General features: G+C 42.0%; 1 protein-coding gene and 1 non-coding gene across 2 annotated transcripts in view; both read left to right on the top strand.

Annotated features, from left to right (window-relative positions):
* LOC125769394 (LIM/homeobox protein Awh-like) overlaps positions 1–12,783 on the top strand; it is a 26,978-nt gene continuing 14,195 nt past the window's right edge. Inside the window, exon 1 of the mRNA XM_049438116.1 lies at positions 1–833. Coding sequence (XP_049294073.1) covers positions 828–833 — 6 coding nt within the window. The 5' untranslated portion in view covers positions 1–827. The remainder of the gene's footprint in view (positions 834–12,783) is intronic.
* Trnac-gca (transfer RNA cysteine (anticodon GCA)) lies at positions 9,104–9,175 on the top strand. The gene has a single exon. It is a non-coding gene; the product is annotated as a tRNA-Cys (tRNA).

Below are 12,783 nucleotides of genomic sequence, written 5' to 3' on the forward strand. Positions count from 1 at the left end.
CAGCTTCCAGCTGGGTGGTTGTTTGGGTCTCTTTTACCCACCCTGTGCTGCAGCAGCAGCAGCATTTGCTGCCGCTTATTTACCAGCGCTGCCACTATGTGAAAACAACTGTCAAAGAGCGCGAGAATCGCGAGATTCCAGTCCCTAGCAAATAACGGTTACGATTAGACGTGCGTATAAACATTTCTCAAGCGCAGGCCGTGCTGCGAGAGGCGGTTTTGTTTTCGGTTTCGCGTGGCCATCTATAATCGGCATCGCGATCGGGATTGTTGGGCGCGAAACGTAAAGCTGCTGACCACACGGCAGGAATTTTTGTGCTTAGGTTTGGAATTTCTTGTGCCGGAAACGAACCCAACCGATACCGTGCAAGATAATTGAAGAATGCAAATTTTAAGAAGGTGAATAAAAGTGCAGAAGAGGTCGGAAAATGATTATACAAGCTAGATAAAAACATAATCCTTCATGGAATAAAATGGATCTACAACAAAATGTGTCATAAAGTGTGATAAGAAAAGTGTGAAAAGTGATGTTTTGTTAAAATGATAAAGATAAGAAAAGTATACACGAATCGTTTCGCCGGGTTATTCAATTATTAAAACAAAACATGAAATCAGATAAGGAAGTATATTAAAAAAATATATTTCAATAGTATTCAGAATTCGGAAGAATAGTATACAAGAGTAAGAAAACAAAACTGTGCTGTGTTGAGTTGAAATGAGTGCGATTAAATAAGAAACGATGATACTTTCGTAAAACTCATCGAAAATGTAACAAAATACTACGTACTGGAGTATAAAGCAAAGCACAACAACAGCCAGCTTTACATAATGAAGGTAAGTTTTCTTTTGCACAGTAACATGGATTGTACACACAATTAGATGTACATTTTTGCTAAAAATATATCCCCAAGAGAAATCACCGTCGGCAAATCGGAGTGCTGGATATTCCTTGATTTATTCATTTTGTTGACGAATTCTATCCGAATTTGCTCATTGGGGCTCACAACATTTAAAAACAAAAACAAACATTAATACCTTAACAAACATTTAAAGCTACGAACTTGTTACATTTCAACAATCATAAACAGAAATATTTAATAATGAAAAATAATTAAAATTGATCTTGGAAGATGAAAATCATCACGCTCTGTTTCAATCGTTTGTTGGCAACATAATTCGTGTTTCGGCGTAATGTGTTCCTCCATTAAACACGAGGTTCACTTGTTTTCAAATCCGAGGAACCGGTTTATCTGTTGGTAAACAAAAATAACACCATCGAGTTGATGCATTTTCATTAAAAAAAAAGAAATTAATCGATGTGAAACCCATATAATGCGAATGTAAAGATATTAATCGTTATTTTTCACCTCTTTTTATTTTATTATGGTTGATCAAAGAACAAAAAAATGGAAGATTGGATCGATTCTGAATCTTTGCTATCATCAAAGCTAGCGATCGGTTTTGATTTGAAAGAGATAAATCGATTTGAAGAAGCAAAAGAAAAAAAAATTGCATAAACACACACACACAAGGCTCAAACAGGACTTGCGGTTAAGGATGTGGTTGCGCAAGCGCGAACGGGCGCTCGCGGACCTTTCGCATCGGCGAACTCCTGCGGCGAGCATCAAATACCCACCTGGGTCGCATCTGTTGTCATCGAGTTGAAAACTACCAGATTTTGCTCTTAGTAACACATACGCACACACACGTTTTAGGTAAAGTTAGCCTACGGGAGTGTGAAAGAATTTGTATTCTTAAGGGTACCAAGCGGGATCAAGCATGTATTAGACCCAATAAAAAATAAAAGTGTCATAATGTTAATTTATTGAACCGGCGGGTGCGGTTGAATCGGCTACATTGTCAGTTGTATCGTTCGATTTATTCCATCCGCTATGAAGGGTTTTTTTAGGAAACGGGACTTAAATCTTAAATCGTCATTTTCATGTTGTGAACGCTGTCGAGTGGGCTTCAAGAGTCCGTTGACTAATAAATAATAATAATAATAATAATAAAATATGTTTGCCGAATTCGATGGAATTCTAAGTTTGCGACCCATTCGTTCACGCGCTAGGTGAGCAGCAAAACACCCTCGAATGTAGGTCCTGTTAGATGTTCGTTTACTGCGTGCAAAATTTAACCCCAAACCTCCTCATTAGTCATGTGATCGGTTTATCGTTCCTGTGAGGATCGAAGTTGAACAAAAGCAACGGGTAACATTTCAGGATTGTTACTTATAAATTCCAAAGCTTCCATGCAAAGAACCAGGAGTTTTTTTAAATGGGACAGAAAAATGAGCAGTTCATCTTAAAAATGCGCTTCACAGTAGTTGTTTATTGACCGACAAACAAGCACGATCATCAAGTACAAAATGTAAAATTTTGCAATTCAAGATTTAGATTTATCATTAAACCACGGCTACACAAACAAATATTTAATCATTAAAACTCAATCACAGTAGAATTAAAATTTCCCAAAAGCTAAATTTCCGTAAAAATGTCAAACGATTTTTGAAAAAAATCTTTTCGCATAAAAGGATTACAATTAATTGCGAAACTTTTACGCCACATTGATTGAAAAGAAACTGCTGCGTAATGTTGCTTATGAAAATAATCCTTTTGCCTCCCATTAAGAAAAACATCCTTTCATTGAAATCACCGATCAGTCGATCAGCCGACAAAACGGCGAACGGCAAAGCTTTCCTTCCTTCTAAGGGAACCCTTTTCTAGTGCAAGTGGGTGGCCAAGCGCATGAATTATGACCCGTAACCAGCATAGTTCGCTTGTGAACGGAACTCGTATCGTCCCATGGTAGTAACACAACTTGCTCTTGACCGTGACAACAAAATATAAATGCAACTACCCTTATTTGCACCCTATCGTAGGGGGAACATTTAATTCAATAAAGAAAGAGTCATGATTTTTTTTTATTTCCACAACAGTAAACTATGTGTGGAGGTGTGAATTCTCTCTTTTCTCCATTCCTCATTCGTTGCCATTCGAACTCCCTTCCCTCCTCTATGTTTCGTGTGCGTATGGTAACTTCCGTCGAGAAAATCTTCACCCAAAGTTTTCTCTTTGGATGTGCACGCGTGGACAACGGCACGTTTATCATCACGGCGGCTCAATTCTTGCGGTGGCTTAGCCGGGAAGATAAATGTGTGATTTGTGTCATTGCGTATGATAAATATTGTCCACCGTAAAGGGGCGTTTGGGGCAGACAATCCTCAAACCATCGCAGCGGATGGTTATGATTTACGAGCATGTTGGCGAAAATAATACTTAACAGCACAGATAATCGAAACATCGAACACACGTAGCAAGGAATGACCTTTTTCACCTGGTACCACCGAGAGGTGAGATCGTTGTAAGTCGCCGAAAAGAATTAATCACAAAAAAGAGGAATGGCGGCACACATATACAGGGCACTACGGTGCCGAAACTGGACGGGTTTGGATAAGGCTATGGGGAGAAAATCCGACCGTAAATCAGGCACGAATTCGTTTAAACCAAATTTATGACCTCGTCGATCTGGATCACTTCAGGAAAGGGGTTTTTTTTTGGTATCCTTCAACTGTTATATGTGTGTATAACAGTGAAAGCATTCCGGTTGCATACTGCTAAAATGAATTGTTGGGTTATTGAAAGCACCAGAAGCAACTGCAACGTTTATGTCAAACGATATGTTTTGCCAAAAATCCACGAGCCAAAGCCCAATCGCTTGCCAGAGGGCGAGCCATCCGCTTCAGGGAGATCAAATCATAAATTTACATAAACGACAAATAAACGCCAGTAATTAAGTCCATTCGGACAGATTATGGACAGCACAAGGTACACGGGCAACAGGCGGGAACAAGCAACCAGCAAAGGGATTTAGCTGTGAGTTGTCGATCCCGGCAAAGCTTTTTTCTGTGCAGAATGTTGGCTGGAAACCGTTCTAACTGCAGAGACGAACTCCAGATTGACTTCGGACCTACCGAATCGGCCCGAAAACAAAACCGTTCGATGTGTAATCAAAATCCATCGAAATGCAATCCCTACGCAACCGTGCGTGGCTCGGTTGAGGACACCATCGTTGGGAACATAAAAATATTAAAATATTACACATTGAAAGGTAATTAATGCTTAAAGCTTTGGAGAAGCTTTGGTAGGATCGGCGTTTTGTTGTTTTCATTTCCTAAAGTGATGCGAAGTATGGGGTGAAGATCGCCAGGCTAGGAAACGATAGGGGTCGATTTTTCAATCTTCAAGCTCCCACGGCGACAAAGACCCCGAAAGGATCTCCCGTTGTTTTAGAGCACATTGGAACGATCGGTACAAAGCTGCCCAAGGGGAAAGGTTTTATGCTGGATCGCACAAGTGTCGACGAGCCGGCGTCTAGGGACTGGTTTTGATTTTCTTTTTTCTGTTGCGTTTCTTTTTTCGTTTCTTATTTTCTTAATCACACACACACGCACACAACGTAGGAACGGATCAATAAAATCATTTAACACGCTTAAACTGCTGCGCGTTGACTTTCCGGCTGAATGGCGGCACTTTCATTTGGACGATTTATTCCATCCAACAAACACATTGAGGGAGATGATGATTTTACGCATTTCTATTTTAACTTCGAAAACTATGACAATACAATAAGAATGAAGATGTTATCGATTTTTGGATTGTTATATGATTAGAATGGTGAATATTTTACCATATTTAGAGGGGTTATTTGAAACATTCCAGGGGGTAGAAGAAATGGCTTTATCAACGAATGTGATGTAGCAATAGGGAAAATGACAAGTTGTGGTGTCAACTAAGGATATACCGTTCATTTGTTCCAATAGTGTACAAAAGGATTCAAAGGCATTTTTATTATAGTAATCTTGCAGAGCTGAAGAGTCCCCTATCAACAAATCTGCTACTCGCACCAAATCACACGTTCGATCGGGTTATGTAGATGGAAAACATATTGCTTCCAACCTCACTTACTACCTCACAATCGCACCATTCGCAATCGGATCCCCAATCAGAAGTCATGAATTTTCACTCCCCCATTACCCCCCTGGCACACACACATCTGGTAGGCGACCGCGACGAGCGAAGTTGGTGGAGTGTTACACCAATCGGAAAACAGAAAACGACTATCTGTTGCGTATGTCCGCTATCGGGCACCGAGAGCGTATCTTTCATTCTTCATCTGATTCCCGTGTTTTTTAGCATGTTTTTTTTGTTTGTGTAGCTGCATATATGATTTCCTCTTATCATCGGAGCATGTTTCCGTCGTTCACGATCTTACTCGCAAGTTTTTGCCCGTCTTCTTCATCGGAATCTCACAAATCGCTCGAATGCATTCCCAAGCAGGTTCGTTCAACATATTGCTGATTGATGATGGTGCCGCATTGGAGGCGAACGGTGAACGGCAGATGCTGTTATGCGGGTTTATTTTTCCACCTTCTGGGTCCACCACCTTTCCCACCATCATCGGGGTGATGTTTTTCATTTCTCGCGTGTTTCGATACGTGCGATACGGATCCGGATAAAGATCCCAAAAGTGTAGAAACTGTTGATGCTGGGGAAGTTGTTTTTTTCCCCTGCTTCTTTCCCTTTGGATATTGGGTAAGATGTTTTGTAAAACATTATCCACGACGCGGTATAACACGTTCTTTCGAGCGCCATTCAGCCACCCACCTACATCATCCCACCACCGGAAAGTGGGATGGAATGTCAAACCCGCTAAAAGTAGTCCCCAGAACGCAACGGTATATGTAAACCTTGTCCAAATGTGTTGACTCACGAAGGCTGCTGAAGGGTTTTAGTAGTAGTTGCTAAAATTCACGCAAATTTTTTCACCCCGTCATGGTTAGCTAGCGACGTGTTTGACCTTCCTGTGCGCAGGGTTGATCCAGACGATCCCATTATACGATGCGATGTGTTTCGTTCGCATCCATTACACGAAACAAAAACCAACTTTAAGACGCCATAAAAAGAGGCATTACTTAAAGATGGGTGAAGTGATCGGCCGGCATAGAACGCCCTAAAAATATGGAGGTTTTAGTATTTGGAAGCTTCCGGTATTCTTACAAACCCATGCACCTTCAAGATGGCCGAAGGTGACCCTACCCGATAGTGCACGGAAGTCGAACCCGGCGATGCGTGCCGAACGATCGTAAAAAGTGTGTCCCACAGTCACACAACCACACACCCATAATCGTCACCATCGCCGAAACAGAAGGTGTTGTACAACATGCCGGAAATCGCCATAAAGTAGTCAGCTTTATGTCAGCAGGCTGACCGACTACTTTGGGGTGGTCAGGAATGGCCGGAAATGGATCGTTCATCATTAGTATGGTCACCCGAGGAAATAGCCAAACTTATTCCACTTCGTACGTTTGGTGCTTGAGCTTTATTATTGTAGGGTTCGTCTGTTTGAAGATTTTATGGCCGTTTTGTATTGTAATGGCACAGTTCTAGAAGTTATGTTTTGCTTTTCAGTGCTGTAGAAAGAATTCCAAAAAATTTGTCTGGAAAAGGCAGGATGGCGCATATTTTTCGCTTCAAACTCTCAACAAACTGGTCAAATCCCTTTATTTTGTAAGACATCATTATCAAGAGCACGCTCTCTCTCTCTTTCACAAACTTATTCAAGTCGTGATTTGAGGCTAGTGAGACGAATGTGGCATCCCGCATCGGATTCCAGCACGTTTTCCCATCGGAAAAATGTGGTCCACGTGGATGGTGTACACTGTTTCACACGCTCCCCCCGGACACAGGATATCCATCGACCAAATACCCGGATGATGGGAAATTGGAACTAGCATTTCGTAAGTTTTGTGACGCGAGCGCACATTAAAAATTTGTTATTAATGAATGTTGGGAAAATTAAAACACGACCTAAAGCAACCATTCGACCCGATGTGACGATCGTCGGTTATGAGTCATTGGCATTACTACTAGAGGTAGGGAAATTTACAATCCGTGAAAATATAATTTGATCGAGCATGGAAGAATTGATGTTATGGAACATGTAATATCTTGCCCGTTTAGAGATAAAGTTGTCGAGAAATAAAATTAATAACTTAAAAAATCTTTCCACCCTACAAAACACAAACCAACGAAAAGCGATCACGGACGATTAGTCCGCTTGATCCTTACAAAGAACTTCGATTATCATTTTCGACCTGCTGAGCTATTGCCGAGGTTTTTTTTTTACTGTGAAGAATAATCTCACCATCACCGCAACCGGAAAGGGGAACATGAGTCCGGTGTAGCGATTTTTTCATTATATGAACTCTATGGGTCAGTTGGAAATGTTTCTGCTCCCTTCTGCGATCACAACGTAGCTTACATTTTTGGTGGACCTTAAAAATCTCCCCAAAAAGAAAACCCACCGTCAACCCGGAGAAACGGCAAGAAAAACAAATTAAATTAGCATAAAAAATCGTTCGATATTATGTTTATTGTCATCGAACCGAACGGGGCTAAGAAAAGGCTACGTTTAGGGGCTACTATTTCTTTTCTTCACCCTGAAAGAACAAAAAGTAAACGATGGAAGACACCTTCGCTCTCGGCCGGTTTGACAGTTTAGCATCTCGTGCAGCATTCTGTCAGGCGGCTACACCAACGGCAGTAGTTACAATAAAGCCTACCAACGGTTCAACTTCCACCGACTATTCAGTGGCGGAGGAGAGAATAGCAGCAACAACAAAAAACTGCCGTCTTGAGAGTGAAAAATGGTCATACTTTAGCCGTGCCGTACTTCTGGTGTTTACCGTGCTTGGTGCAGATTGTCACAAGCCTCTTTTTTTCTCAGGCTTTTAGCTTCAAGTCAATGGCTTCGATGACAGAGTGCTCAGAGGGGCTCAGCTGAGGAAGAGACCAACCGGTAGTGAAGAGAAGATAAAAAAAAACAAGTTGAACAAAAAGGAACCACGCACCCGTGGCACGTAAGACAGGTCCGGGCGGGCAAAGATGAAAGCCGACCAGCTGTAATAATCGACCGAAAAGTCAATCTTAACTCATAAAATAAAACATATTTATGCAGATAAGATTATCGGTTACCCCCGCGTGTGCGGACGGCTGAAGTGGGAGATGTGAGCTGTAAGGAAGTGGGAACAGAAAGACCTTAAAGAAGGCAACCTGAAACCTGATGGCACAATGCGCACTGGTTGGAGACACAGAAACTTTGATCTAACGGAATGGCAACGGCACGAACCTCTTTTGAGGACGCACTTTGACTTCTTTTTTGTTGTTGTTGGTGGTGTATTCAAATCCCCAAAGATCATTTGTATGGTTTATCCGCACGTTGGTCAAGCAGAGGATCGCTTCTCCCGTTTTGTTTTATCTCAGAAAGTGATATCTAAATTGGTTGCTCACGAGCTTGAGACTGACGTTGAATTGTTGCCTCCGCTTGGGGTATCGTGTTGTATGCGTATATCGTGCTGTCATGTTGTTTCTGTTTGTGTCAAACCGATAAGATCACATCACTTTTACTGTTGTGGCTGCGAGGGTGTTGACAGAACCTGGGAATTGGGTACATTTTTTTAGGGAAGCATACGTTTAATGCATAACTGTATGGAAGTGATGTAATTGATGTACGAACGGAATGAATTCTCCAGCAACTTCTTAATGATGAACGATCATGTCGGGAAAGAAAGTTTGATCATCAATACAAGCTATATATTCTCTTATCTATCGCAAGTTGGCTACGTTACGTTACGTTACTTATTGTAGCACTAAAAAACTCTCATCCACTAAGTCGAATAAATTATAGCAATTATAGCAGTTCGATAGACTGTTGTAAAGCGCCATGTTGCGTTGATAAGCAAACACAATCTTGTTCATTTTTTTAACAGTAAGTTCAAACCCAGTTTCTAGAATGCTGACTCAACCGTCGAAATGTTATGAGGGTCTCCGATCGACAGTGGGACCTGCAAAGGGGTACCGTTTATTTTTAGCTACACGCTTCGCTATGCGTGTGGGTCGGTTCGGACAAGTGGCGTCTACCAGAAGGCTTCTTCTGTACACACAACCCGCCCTGTATGCTGAGATTGTGTCATCGTAGAATGCTATTTGGACTTACATTGGTGGGTGTTTTTATGGCGTGTCCATGGTACACTACTCACGCAAGGGGGTATAGCTCAGTGGTAGAGCATTCGACTGCAGATCGAGAGGTCCCCGGTTCAAACCCGGGTGCCCCCTTTCAGAAGTGTAAATGAGGGTAATGCAGGGGTGGATGAAAAGCCCTCTTTTCCATCGCGATATCGCGATGTTAGAGATGATGATTCCCCTCAATTCTCCCCTACTCTTTTTTTTCGATCATTTTACATGTTTTTATTATTGCATTTGGTAATAATTTTCCCCATTAAACGGTTAAATATCTGCCTTTAAAATGCACAAGTATTCAATAAATCAAAACTAATTGCGTTTTAAGCCTAACGTAGCCCTAGAATTTCCAACTTGACATTCAAAAAATAAAGTAACTAAAGATATTGCTCTAAGCCATGGAATTTGGGTGTCAGACCAAGCCTAATGAGTTTGACTACGAAACGATGCCAAACCTGCTACCTAGAGTCTTCCATATCGCCCACAACCATCTTGACCGATTCTACGAATCCGTTACCAAATAGATCTCCCATGCAGGATACCAGTAGTATCGTACCCATTTTGGGACTGATTTCTTCGAATGGATAAATGTTGGCTACCGCGTTCCATAGCTGTAGTTTAAGGCGCGATGTATTTTTTCTCGTTTACCTTACACCAGACTTTATAGCGCAACCCCGAAAGCGCTTCTGTTTGCGATCATTTGCTTCTAATGGGTTTCCCTATCACCGAGAGCGTGGCATCTTCGCAAACTTAGCGCACATGTGTTGTGTATAAACATCTTTTGGTCCACTATACATCCGAGACGTCAGGCGTCAAGAACCGTCGTCTGCTCTGGCTTTGGTGCCTTCGATTTCTGTGTGGTTCACCCTTCGCTATCGCTCATCTCCAATCGCTGGGCTCAGGTAACTCCAACGTGGTCTGTTCGAGAAAGACGACACATTAATTAAGTGATTTGTTTCAATCGCCTTTTGTACTATGTCGCTCATCGGGGGGAAACATCGGTCGATGGGCTTCAAGTGGTGATGATCGTGATTTCACGGCTCCATCCGTATGCCCCGCTGCAGCCTCCAGAGCAACACCTGCCGTTCCCGTAAAGATTTCTACTGGCCCGTCCTCGGCACAACTCCAAACCGCATCGCGATTGAACATTAGTGATTTGGCACCCGGGTACTGTGTGAAAACTGTTCACCCCGGCTGCCACGCTAATGATGATCGTTTTTCAATCGATCTCGAAACCTTACATTGTACCGGCAAACACCCGCTTTTCCCGGAGGTTTTGCTTTCCTAGACCAACACTTCCTCAGCGTGTTGGCTTTTTTTCTGGTGCGATTAGTTCCGGAAGCTTTTCATCGCCGATCAAGACGTTCCATGGTTTTTCGTTCACTTTCTTCAGCCATTCCGCCGATGCCCGTTTGTGGTGGGTTTTCTCCGATTTCATGTGTTCCACGGAACGGCCGAGATGGCCGGCATGTGTGCAAGATAAACGACACCACCGGTTGGATTATTGTGCTGTGGCCATTTGCTCATTTGCCCTCGCAAACCTTTCGAGCTGATGGCGGGAAGCAAAACCGAGCGTGGCGCAATTTTGTTTGATTATTATTATTATTTTATTAAACAACGAAGTCACGGGCGAGTGGAACGAGCCACAGCACTGTTGTCCGGAACGGATTCCGGACCATTCACAGGATAGAGACATCAGCACGAGTGGGCTCTTGTACGTCACGGCAAGCTTCTAGTGATCGGTTCGTATCTGCTCGCAGTACAATTACAAATTGTTGACGGTTAATGCTTGTAAGCTTGTGGGAAATAATTTCATCCTTGCACACTTGAGAAGAGAAATAACGCTTGGTACTTCCCGACATTACTCGCCCGGAAGTACCGGGCGAAGAAGCTGGATGGTCGAGAAGTTATCTTTGCCGGGATGAACTACTGTACCGGATGATTGATCGTCCGTCAGACGTCTCGTTCGAGGAGTGTCCTTCGCTGGTACGAACGACAAAATCAGATCGATTGACTTCGAATGTCAATGACGCGTAACAGACGGCTGCACTAGATAATCAAAACTATACACAAACGCTTGTGTTACCTGCTTTTGCCTGACATGCACGGTAGCGAAAGATTATGTCAATTCTTCAAACCTTACCAAATGCTTCCATGTTTAAGATCGACCGATACGTTCGGATTTGCAAACATTCGCAAATACAAAGGGATTTTACGATTTTGGAAGTTTCCTTCCCTGATCTTGATCATACCAAATTTGAAAGAAGGCACACAAAGCTGGAAACCGAACATGAGGCGATAAAGAGCAGGTTTTCCAAATGTTTAAAATACAAAAGTAATCCACTGTCTACCAACATGCGCCCGATCGGGACACGATAATCGATCTACGGTCAAAACGATCGGTTCCAGTTCAATTTCTTTCTCGAAAAAACTTCCAAATTCAGGTTCCGTGGGTCTCCCTTTGATCGCCGCTAATCGGTTATGGATGGGTCTGTGGTTGGTACTTCGAAGTTTTTTTTGTTGTTGCTGTTGTATTCTTCTCCAAGTGTCTAAGATTTTCGGGTGCTCCTTTTTTTTTCTCTCGACTCCCTCAAGGGAAAACGATCACCATCAACCACCGCCACTTAACCTTCCCCCCGTTATGCTGGTGCGTAGCGAAGTAAGCTGTACTACATCCCTAACATTTTTTGTACGTGTGCGACTAAGATCTGTTGTTTCCATTGCATCTTCGCTGGCGTAAATTTGGCGCAAGATAAGACACGGTTTTGTATCGGTTGCTGGCGCTGTAGCTAACTGTGCCGCAGCAGTACGGCGGTTTGGAATTGTAGTAACGCACAAAAGTAATTTAATAATCATCAATCAATCATTTGTAATGCCTGACACGTTCAGATCTCTTTTTTTTTCGAAGAAATCGCGCCAGCTTCTGCCATCGCGGGTAAGTCGGACGTTTTTTCGTTGTTGTTTTGGGCTATTCTGATTTTTTTCTGGGACATCTTGTATGTGTTTTTTTTTTCTGTACGTCCTTCTTTCTCTTTGGGAGCTTCAAACGTTTCGAAGAGTTTGTCCTTAGATGGAGATCTTAGGTGAATGGAAGTTAGCTGCCGGGTCGGATCGATTGATGAGAGGTGTGAAGATGAGGTGCTTCAACAAGTTTTACGGAGAAGTTTATGCGTTCAAAAAAGATTTAGACCTAATTTTATAACCTTCACTAGGCTTGTGTGTAGGCTCTTGAAATAGAGAGGAATACACTTATCTCATGTAACAGACAAAAGCTTCGAAAACTGATCTTGGTATAATGTCACCTATGTCATAGTTATTCGCTACTTTCATTACCACAAAAAAGTCACTGAGTGTTCTTACAGATTGTTACCTCAGCTTATCAATATTTTAGCTTCTTAATACGGAAAATTTAAAAACATTTGAATAACTTTAGGAAGGTACTATATTTTTATGTACAGAGGAAGGAGAAAAAATTGCAGTTAAACTAATTACTATAATATCATAAGCTTTTGGAAACTGAGGAATTATTAAAACTAATCTTCACTGCATAACTATTCACCGTCCTATCGCTATGTTCTTTCTAAACAATAAAGTACATGATCAGGAACCTAAGTACAATACATAGATTTTCAGAATATTTTTTCAGAATTTTGCTCAATAATTCTGTTGGGTCCGAGGACTAAATGACTCTTATAATTAAACAA

This window comes from Anopheles funestus, chromosome 3RL (assembly GCF_943734845.2).
Source record: "Anopheles funestus chromosome 3RL, idAnoFuneDA-416_04, whole genome shotgun sequence".
Taxonomy (NCBI): domain Eukaryota; kingdom Metazoa; phylum Arthropoda; class Insecta; order Diptera; family Culicidae; genus Anopheles; species Anopheles funestus.